This window comes from Phaenicophaeus curvirostris, chromosome Z, assembly GCF_032191515.1.
Source record: "Phaenicophaeus curvirostris isolate KB17595 chromosome Z, BPBGC_Pcur_1.0, whole genome shotgun sequence".
Lineage (NCBI taxonomy): Eukaryota > Metazoa > Chordata > Aves > Cuculiformes > Cuculidae > Phaenicophaeus > Phaenicophaeus curvirostris.
The window spans coordinates 38,154,657-38,166,003 of NC_091431.1; the positions used below are offsets into that span (position 1 = coordinate 38,154,657).

General features: G+C 36.3%; 1 protein-coding gene across 1 annotated transcript in view; it reads left to right on the forward strand.

The window, feature by feature from the left end:
* LOC138733697 (transmembrane channel-like protein 1) overlaps nt 1-10,641 on the forward strand; it is a 60,398-nt gene extending 49,757 nt beyond the window's left edge. Inside the window, exons 15-20 of the mRNA XM_069881163.1 lie at nt 3,698-3,765; nt 6,407-6,646; nt 7,371-7,496; nt 9,087-9,165; nt 9,260-9,395; nt 10,302-10,641. Coding sequence (XP_069737264.1) covers nt 3,698-3,765; nt 6,407-6,646; nt 7,371-7,496; nt 9,087-9,165; nt 9,260-9,395; nt 10,302-10,570 — 918 coding nt within the window. The 3' untranslated portion in view covers nt 10,571-10,641. The remainder of the gene's footprint in view (nt 1-3,697; nt 3,766-6,406; nt 6,647-7,370; nt 7,497-9,086; nt 9,166-9,259; nt 9,396-10,301) is intronic.
* The last annotated feature ends 706 nt before the right edge of the window (nt 10,642-11,347 follow it).

Here is an 11,347-nt window from a genome sequence, read left to right on the forward strand (position 1 = left end):
GATTGTATAGAAAACTGCATACACATTTTTCACACTTTTCCTATTTGAAGACTTATTCCCTGCTCTATAGCATACAATCTCATTGATTTCTACAGGGTTTTGGATGGGGTCTTGTACCGTGCTGAGGCATCCAGTGTTTATGGAGGAAAATATGAAAGAACTTGTTCTATAAATCTTATTCTATATATTTTTTTGTTAAAATTAGTTTAGCTGAAATGTAGCTAATAAGTCCCAAAACATCAACAGATACAGAGCTCTTCACTTGGGAGCTGAGACTCTCACTCTTTTACACAGTTCTGAGCTAGGTTTAATTAGCCAGCTAAGGTCTATAAGCACACTGTAAGGTCTGATGCTGCTTTTTCACCTGTTAAACAAAGGGTTAAGTCAGGGTACTGGAAACACTTAAGAAGCTCCTGAAGTCTCTTTTGTACTTACTAAGAGATATGGAAAAGATCTAAGTAATTTAAAGCTCTCTTTGTAACATCTACACTGAAGAGCCTTCATAATGGTTGAATACCATTCCTCAAAGTTTTACCTTCATATGTGTACAAATTCATTGTTTTACTAAAAGAAGTTTCATGGGATATGGTAATTTTCCAGAGAAAGCGAATGTTTTTGTGTTTTCTGGTGTGGAAATCTCATTGTTACTGGCTGGCTTCTATGAAATTTCAGCCCTTTTAGCAACTTTCAGATTTCTCCCTGTTAAATCTACAGTGTGTCTCAAACAGGACTGGTGCTGCGCTGGACTCAAAGAATACCAGCCCACGAGATTGTGGACTAACAAAGTATAACCCTTGTAATATCAATATGAAATGTATGAATTTGAAAACAGCATGGGCTGAGAGCCAGCTGTCTGAGGAACTGTGTGTTTTATGTACTTAAATTGCATCTGGAACTTTCTTGCATTTTCAGATTTTTCATAGCTATTGCAACAGCTAAGGCTGGATATAGGGAACACTTCTATCATTGCAGCCAGCTCTGCATCTGACAGGAAACAGCTCAGGTGCCTTATTTTCCAGAGATGTTGAAATGATATTCTGGACCTTTTCCCTATTAGGGTATCCGCAGTCAATGAAAGAGCCTGAATGAATGCAAATCTGAAACCCATCCTGAAGACTGCAGGAGAGGCTCTACCTAGGATGACTTGGCCTCAATTTGGGCTTCCTGACACCTTTTCTGTCTTACTGTTTTCTCTGAATTAGCTGCTTTCTATGCAGGGAATTTTTGTTGTGTGACCTGCCCAACTGCAGGTGCCTGGAGCTGAGATGACCCTGGATATCCAGAACAGCTGAATGGGGTCAGTAGATGTAACCTTTTTTTGATTCCTGCAGGGTTTTAGTGTTAGAAGCCACATGGTGAACAGCAGGACAACTTGATTTGAACTGGGCGTTCCAGCTGTCAAGTGAAGATGCATATATTCATCCATTAGAATTTCAAACTTAATTGTTGCGTTTTAGTTTTTTGTTACTATCAGGAATGTTAATGGAATATAATACAGTAATTCAATCAATAGATCAGAGCCTATAAAGAAAAGAGCTTTAATTAAGGGTCTAAATTAAGAAGTTGCACAGATACTATCCTTCTTTCCAGCCATTTGTCCAGATATAGGATAAAGAACATAGAGAGAAGCAATAAGCGGTGAAAGCAAACCTTACAGACCATACATAAAGGCTTCAACACTAATGGAAGCTGTTGCATGTTTATCCAGCAATGAGGGGACACCTTATTTCCATCACATATTATTCCCAAAGTGTCAACAACACATCTTCTGGTAACAGATGTTGAAGACAATTTATAGAGGGATGTTGAAATCAAAGTAATATTGACATATTTATTTGGCTGTATATAAGAATGGCTATTATGGTCTGGCCCGTTATGGTCCTCAGGTCCAGTAAGCTGCCTGAAAGAACAACCGGAGGTGGAAGTGCAAACTGGGGACCATTGAATGTCTGGAAATACCTGAGCTTAAAATCTCTAGGAAGAGGTTATACCTGTGTCACTGTAGTTAGTGGCAATCACGTACCTATTGTCCATTAATTTTTAGACTTCTTTCATACCCCAAGTTTTTCTGATGAACAAAATATCCTTTGGCAAAGAATCCCAGAAATTAATTTGTAGGTTATGTGGAAAAGCACTTCCTTTTATTAGTTTATAAATTAGATTTGGAATTATTTTATTTGTTAGTGCTGGCCCCTGTGTTATGGAGAACAGTCACACTTTATTTTGTTCTGTAATATCCTATCCACCTCTCCATGTCACACATGACATCCTGTCCCTCTATACAGCTGCCTTTAGTCAACTGCTTTCCAAGATAGTACTACTAGTCAAGTTAATCTTTCCTCATACAGAAACAGATTCATAACCACACACAACACAAATATAACAGTTTGCTGTAAATATATACTGATTTAGCTGCACATATGCATGAAACTACATAGAAAGAGTGTAGGGACTCCATATATTCCAACAATATAGCATAATACTGTTCAAAATTGAGACTTTAATTGGTGATTTTTCAGAGAATAAATTTTTGTTGGTTCAGCCATAAAAGAATAGGTATTTTTGTATCTCATGTCCCTTCCTCCCTCTATCAATCATACCTATAATTAATACCTGGAATGTACACACTGTTATTTTTTTCATTATTCACTATATTCTTTTGTCTGCCCACTATAGTGAATCATGCAAGTCACTAGCTATAGTATAACAAACCTGTGTTTTATGAGAATATTGATTAAACAAAGTCTTGTGATGATGGAAGATCATATGAATAATATACTTGAACAAGACATTTAGAGGTAACACAAAAGTTTACAGCTACAGCTTCTTACCAGAACTCTTTTTTTTGTTCATATGCACACAAACTAATATGTCTGTGTGTATTTCAATAGTCATTCAGATGCAGTGCATTAAATGTTTGCACATGGAATTGTTTACAAACTAGAAAATAAATGAATAGGATAAGAGAAGAGATATGGAAAACATTAAAGATTTGAAAAAAAAGATTCAAGTGTCAGATGAACAGTTTAGAAATATAAGACTAGAGATTATTTGTTTGTGATATTTCTGTGCATATACTGGAAAGATAAAATAATGATTCAGTGCTTTCTTCAGGAGACAAAGTCATAATGAGACCCCATATCTGAATTTTGAAGGGAAAATTAGAATCAAACACACTCAAATGAGAAATAAGAGATTCATATTAAGCAGGGAAGACAATGACTTTCAGCATCTATCAGTGCTTAAAAAGAAGTCTTCAACAGGGTAACTGTTAAAATATGAAAGATAGTATTATAGTTCAAACAGGAATTAGGTTACAGCACCCTCATGGTTAGTACTGTATTGGAGAACACATTAGATGGCCACCGCTAGCCACTCTGAAAATGAATTAATTATTTTAATAATTAAATTTAATTTAATTTACCCAGTACCCAGAACTATTTGTAGTTCTCCATCAGCAGCTTCCTCTGAACAAATCTCAAGATTTTCAGCAAAACACTGCAAGCAGTATTAAAGTCTGTCTGTTAGCCTTGAGTCACTGATTTGTTTCATGATTCACTGATAAAATGCAACAAAAGACATTATAACACAATGCCAGTATACTGGTGCTGTCAGAAGTGATGGTTTTAATCTCCTGTAAATCATCTTAAAACCCTTCATGCAAGCCTAATGAAAGCATCTCTATTATTTCTTTCAGCCATCATATTCTGAGTTTGATATAAGTGGAAATGTGCTGGGACTGATCTTTAACCAAGGCATGATTTGGTATGTATAGCAAAATGTGTTGCACCTGCAAGACTGCAGGATTTAGCCATATCTGTGAGAGATTATTCCGAAATGCAGATTCTGTCCCATAACTTTAATTTGAATAGACATATATACGAAACTGGCACACTGCCACCAGTGGGATTACTTCAAAACTAGTTCTGGACTAGGATTATTGGATGAGATGCATCAGGATTTTGCAATGAGTTAGAAAGACAAACCAGTAAAAGCTGCACAGATTGAGCTTATCTTTTTGTTGGCTATCTGCTTGCTAAAGCAAGTACCTGGCCTATATTACTGTTTTACTTTGAATTTCTGCCTTCAAAATACCTTACCTGTCTTTTCCCATGTGTCCCGTGAAAAAAGGCCTTAAAATAAATGTACATTCACTTATCTGTGCAGGCATGCCAGTATGCATAAATTGCTGTTGTTGCAGTATTTATCCTTAGCTCTAGAGGAGAAGAGATCTGTTTCATACCCTTTTGGGCTTCACTCGAGTGGCTAAGAAACCCAGCCTCATGTAAGGTGCTCAGTCTGCCCCAGGAAATGTCCTCCTCGAGTACTATAGACTTCATAAAGTTAATTCTTGATACAGCCTGATTTTTCACCTTTAATATGACTTCACTGATCAAACGTTTGTTTGGAAAAGCCCTTGAATCTGTAAAGCCCGAAGGTTGTGTTGTGTGTGTCACCAAGAAATGCCACAGAAATGTGGCAAAAAAAAGAGGCTGCAAATATCTTGCAGCACTCCCAACGAAACCCTGTCGAGGTGATGCACTGCGGGCCCAGACAGCAGCACCTTCAGTTTGCTCAGAGACAGGGCATATTGCTGGGGACGAGCACGACCAATTACCTATGGCCTCGTAGTAATGGCATGTCACTAAGAGTATGACTGGAGAGGGTCCATCCCTGCTGCTGGCATGTGAGGCATCTATAGTGTGTTCTGCACCTTAGAAAAGCAGCTTAGCTTTACAGCTGGGGTTTTGCTGTCTGCCTTAGGGCTGGTTTTCTAACTTCTGATAGGAAAAGTTTCTCAGACTGCTGTTCGTCAAAATGATGAGGCTGAAGCATGAATTCTGCTTGTGATTTTATACACAGTGGATGACACTAATACTTTGTAGTGCTATAGACACAGTATTCTTCAAGTTATCATGGGTTGGGACCACACTTACAAGCTAACTGATATTTGCAGGGCCAGACAAGGCACTAGAGCTGTAGTGTTTTTCAAAATAATGTCTGGTGATTTAAACTGAACCAAATACATCAGCAGAGTAAAAGAACTGTTGACTGAATCAGAATAAACCTACTCTGCCAAAACCATGTTAGTCATTAATACATACATAGGGTAAATTGTGTCTGAGCTTTTTTTTTGTGGCTGAGCTTTTTAAGTTCTATTGCATATGCTTGTGCTCATCTGAAACAGAATAAAAAAGTGTTTCAGCTGCAGCTGGTCAGCTGGTGCTATGACAGAGCTAGAATGGATGCAGGAGGCATGCATGTGTGCATTTATTTTTGTGTACAAGAGAGACAATGCAGTTAGGAAAACTCCTCTCTTTCTCTGGATTTTCACAAAGCAAGTGGGGTGCAAATGATTTTCAAATCTTCTCCTTATTACTAAGTTTTGGAAAAATTTGTCTACTTTATATTAAGTGTTATACTAAACTATTATGATAATGGCTATAAGCTACCAAGACTCCAAACTTGTTGCAGTTAAGGAGTATCTTGTGACTGTTTTTTGTGAGGGTAAGGAGCAGAACCATGAGATGCTCTCTTCCTTCAACCATAGATTAGCAAACCCTTTATCTTTTCATTGATGATATATGAAAATATGGGGGAGTGATATTTATATAATAGTCTGTCACAATATATCTGTACTTGGAGAGTTTTTCCAACCATGTAGATCTATTTCATATTTTTGTAAAAAATTGGGGCACTTAGAGGTAAAGTAGCTCAGCTCTTGTCACCTTGAAAATGACTAAGTAAGCTTCAAATTCTGGATCATTTTGCCAGCAAAAGTAAAAGCTTTTCAATCATCATGACACAAGAAACAAGGTAGGATGAAAATAAAGTCGTCCTAACTGTTTCAGAGTCATAATCAAGCATCATACATAATAAGGAAACCTGAATATCTAATGGAATCAATAAATAATTTGTTGGAATGAAGCACTAAATAACCATGATAACAGAATGAAAATAAATCTTATCTAAGTAAAAATATCCTTCCTAAAATGGTGCTAGTCTATTAAGAAAAATAAGAAAGAATAAACTAAATTAATTTGATAATACATAGCTTTAGGCTTATCGTTTTTTATACATACAAGTGCGATGGTACCTGAACTAAAGAGGTAAAATAAGAGTGGATAATATTTCATCAGGTGATCATTTAATTTGCAGAGAAAGAGGGCTTTGTAAATTTGAAACAAAAAGTTCATATGGAGAATTCATTCAATACATCTCCATTTTTTCTTAAAGTAAGACTGGAGAGACAAGACCAGTAAAAAAATACAAAGAGGGTTTCATCAACATGATTTCTGAGTGCACACTGTGTGTGACTACAAAACACATTGTTAAAGGAAACGGGTGGTATACCTAGGAAGACAGAAATCCTACAACAAAGTGTTTTTCTTTGGTTCTTTGCTAGGATGGGATCTTTTTACGCTCCATGTCTCCCAGCAATCAATGTGTTCCGTCTCCACACATCAATGTACCTGCAGTGCTGGGCAGTGATGTGCTGCAATGTCCCTCAAGAGAGGGTCTTCAAAGCTTCCAGATCCAATAACTTCTACATGGCCATGCTGCTTTTCATCCTCTTTCTCTCCACGCTGCCTGCTGTGTATACCATTGTCTCCATTCCACCATCTTTTGACTGCGGTCCTTTCAGGTTTTTTGAATTTTACATCCATCTTTTGTTATTGATATAACGAACTGCCTTGTCACAACACAGTGAATGATATAGTAATGAAAAAGACCTTTCATAATAAGTGTTACCACTTGGTAGGCTGAGTCTTTATTGAATCACGTTTCTCAGTGTGGATAATTCTTAAAGGCTGGGTTCCTAGAAAACTGTTTAATTATTTAGAAAGTTTCATTCAGCCTGGGTATAGGTAATGCTACTGTGGAGCAGCTAGGGGATAAATAGTGGTAGTGCATGTCTCTATTAAAAAAAGAAACTATTTCCCTGTTGTTATCTCAGTATACCAATGTCTGATTCTGGTTTGATTGATTTTCTTGCCTAGGAATCATACAAATATGAGATTTGAATTTTTCACCAGGACTTCATAAAGCACAAACTGTATTTCACCCTTTGCGTGGTAACGTTCACAATTCAGTACCATGATTTTTTGAGGAGTAATCTCAATGGCGACTGCAGACAAAATCTATTAGAATACAATAAAAATATTGGTGTCTATTTTTCTCCTTAAAGTACATAAATATTATTTTAAATAATACTCCTGTCAGTGTCAACTTTTAAATAATATTAACCTATAATTTACTGTTCTTTTAGCAGATTTGATGTGATATGATTAACCTATCTATTTGTAATACTGCATGCACATTGCCATAATATTTGCATATGATATATTGTCAACTTTTGTGTTTGATAGTGGGAAGACTAGAATGTTTGAAGTCATATCAGAAACTCTGGAACATGACTTCCCTTCCTGGTTCGGGAAGGTATTTGGTTATGCCTCCAACCCAGGACTCATCCTGCCTTTTATATTGTTGATGGTGTATGTATAGAATATTAACTCAAAGCTTGGTTAATAGAATATTAACTCAAAACTTTAAGGTCTATTAAGTTTCTTTCACCCTGAATCTTCACTGCCTAAATATCTAATTAAATACAGTGCCGATTGCCCCATGGTGAGGGATTGAAGAATTCATGAGCCTTTTATTTGATCATAACTAATGTGCCTTCTTTTGTTCAGTGGCTTTCTTGTTGTTCTTGTTACTACTTTTAAGAAATGTTGTTGTTGCCACGATAACAGTGAAGCTTTTAAAATGTAAAAGGTTACATATAAAAGGAAAACTGAAGCACTGTAACTTTGATTAGCTTGTCCAGTAGGCAGAAGAGCATGTTGTAACTCCTTAGCAAGTTTTATAGAAACATAACCACCATGAAGCAGAATTATTTTTCTGTAAATTTCAGTAAGTCTTATCTTCAGCAGCTTTGCCTTTCCTTGATAAACATTGTGCTCTGTGCTGCTAAGACATGCCTTTGAGACAGGGTGTTGGAAACTTTATGATAAAGTACAGTAGACATCTTTTGTAAGTCAGTATGTGGTAAAGAAAAATGAGCCCAGAATAGGCTTTCTTAGAGACCGTATTGAGTCCTGCTTTATAAAGGCCTTTTAAACTGCTGTCCACATTTATGGGATTACTTAGCATGCTGCTGAACTTAAAGTTTCTATGCAGAGATGAGCTGGGATTTAACCCTGCATCGTAGTACTGCTGACAAATATGGGGAAGATTACAGATACAATATAATTATTGGAATGATTTTATATGAGTAAAATGAAATTCTGAGATGAAAAGTTGCCAAGATTCACTTAACATCATATTCTGTTTTAACCCTTGTCTAGAAAAACAAAAAATCCAGGTACTTGGAATGGTCCAAGGCAAAGATACTAAAAATAAATAAAAGAAAAAAAAAAGAAAGAAAATACAAGCAAAATCAGCATATGCAGTTCAATAATGTACTACTTGCATAAATAAAAGGCTTCATATCAGAATTTCTGTAATTAAATCAGGATTTTGTATAAAATTAATTTCATGACGTCACCACAAAAGTAATAAAATATACTGGAAAATGGAAATAGCATTATGCACTTATGTTTTCATTTAGTGGAAGAAGTAGGTCATAATTTAAAATAAAAAAGAAAGCCTATGCTTCTGCTGTTTTCTTGGCATTACTTTAATTTGCCTGTTGTATTAGTTCAAAAGCTGTTATAAATACTAGTTTCTTATTTTTAAGATGTGCCATATAAGTTAATTAACTTTTATAAATTATTCTTTAGAACAGAATTCACAGTAAGTCATGGCTTTGTAGAACATCTTCCTTAACTACTATAAGATTGGATGTAGAGTATTAATAGATTAATTTCTTTCAGCTTTTTTCCCCTGAAATAATAGTGCCTTCTTCATACTGTCAGATAGCGCATTTTTTGTTGTCAAAATATCAATACTGATAAGGCATGATAAATGACAAAAAGATAGAGATTTTATATTAGCCCAACTTAGTCCTTTCTATAGGCATATTGTAAGAGTCTTCATAGTTAAATCATTACCTAACAACAAATATTATTTTTCTTTAAATTTAGCCTGAGTATTTATTATCTTAATGCTACATCCAAATCCTACAAGGAAGCTAACTTGGAACTTAAAAAGAAGCTACAAAGTGTAAGGAATCGAGAATTATTGTTTTATGGGTTTACTAAATGTTAGAGAAGCCATTCAGGTCACTGAAAGATTCTTTCTCTCTCCCCATCATTAGCAAGCAGAAGAAAATAAAAGAAGAAATAAACAAAAGGCACAAAAATCAAGTGAACAAGATGAAAATCCATTTGAGACAGAACCACCACAGCCAAAGCAAAAAGAATCCAAACAAAATGAGCAAACTCCAAACCAAGGTAAGTACTGTTTTGAACACCTGAGAATGAGGAATTTGTGTATGGTAGACCATAGCCTTCCTCACTGTCTTGATTGCTTCCTTTGCCATAATCTCCTGAAAGATATACACAATACTAAATCACAAGTATTTAGCCCACCCTCCAGTCCACTTTTCTTTTGTCGGCTCTCTTAAGAAATACTGTAACACTATTCCACACCAGGCAACACAAAAGTGAAAATAGCTGTAATGGATCTATAATGAATCTCAAGATTTATGCTTAACAAAAGAATCCCAGCTGAAGTTTGGTCTGAATGTCAGTAACACCTCATAGGTATCATAAACAAGTTGGGTTAAAATTTTTCAATCTCCTGTTGTATATTTTTCATCCAGGGCTACTTAGAAAAGCATTTGCCCTCCGTGCACAGTTTACTAGGAGAAGGTGTAGAGAGAACATAGTACAGTAGCAGTCCTTAAAAAAAAAGCCTAGCTTGGTCAGGCAGGTTTCAGTCTGTCTTGAAGGATTTTGCAAGTTGATTCTTTTCCCCTGAACACTGCTAGAATTTCCCCATCATGCATCCATGATTGGAGACGACTGTTTTTGAAAAAACCATGTGCAAAGCATGTCTGTACCTGCTTAACTTTAAAATTGCTATCTTGATCATCATTTATAGATAATATCTAAATGTGTCTAGCTACTTCGGAAAAGCCTCCACTTTCCTTCATTGTGGCCTTGCAGAAAGGACAGGAGGGAAAATACAGTGTAAAGATTGTGATGGTGTGTGACCCTAGATTTCAGGTTGCTGGCAGAGAAGCCCCAGACCTCCTACCATACTCTGGAATTGACAGGCAGATATAGGATTTCCCTCTCAGGGAATTTCTAGTTTTCATATTTATTTTTTAATTCTGTTCTCCAAACACATTTCAGACAACAAGAAAGGTCAGGATGGTAATGAAGTGAAGAAGACAGGCCAACCACAAGAAACCAGCTCATCTCAAGCACTCCAGCATCCAGGCCCTGCCCTGAATGGGCACTATCCTCCACAGAGCAGAGGAGGAAGCCTTCCTCCCCCATCAATAGCTGTGACAAGACCACCAGGCCCTAGGGGATATGGAATGCCAGGCTATCTACCTGGAAACCCACGCTTCCCAGGGGTGCAGCCAGGAATACCCAGGGGCCCTCCGAACTACAGATAAGAAGCCTCAAGCACATTGTGATATCTTGAAGGATTCCAAGGTACAGAACAATGATCCTAACCCCAAGCACACTCCTGCAAGTGAAGAATCTCTGTGTTCATTTTAAATCTTCATGTGCTTAGAAGTTACCCATGCACTTCAGGTTTTGCAGGATGGGAGGCTTCAGACATTTCATACATCTTCTTGCATCTGAAAACATTGCAAAATGTGTTACTTGTGTCAATAGATTACTAAACTTGGGGATATTTAGTGGAAGATATTTATTAGAAGAATGAAAAAGTGTTTTACATTTAGTTGATTATTTTCTTAGAAGCCTGAAACTGTGTCCCTAACAACTTTTCCTTTTTATTAGAAGCACAGTTCACTGAAAATATAGCTTTGTACTAAGTGTGTGAGAGTGAGTTATATTTAGCATATAGCTAAATACATCTAGCTTATCTTCTGCAGGTCAGATATGCTTACCCAAAAATTGTAGATTGTACATGGGAAAACCAGGAACTTTTCAAAAGCTGAATAATTTCCTCTAAAGTCTCTGGGGAAATATTTAAAAGGTAAAAGAAAAGCAATATTCTGCCTGTTGGTATAAAGTGAATTTATCTCCTATTAGAACACTACTTTTATCTAATAAAAGTTTTATCACATTTTGAAGTCTAAAACTAAATCTAAAAAATAAAGAGGTGAAGAAATATCACCTGTGCAGAAGAACTTGTTTGAGAAATAAGTTAAGACATACATACAATAATTTCCCCCCAAATACTCTCCAATCTTGTGTTACTA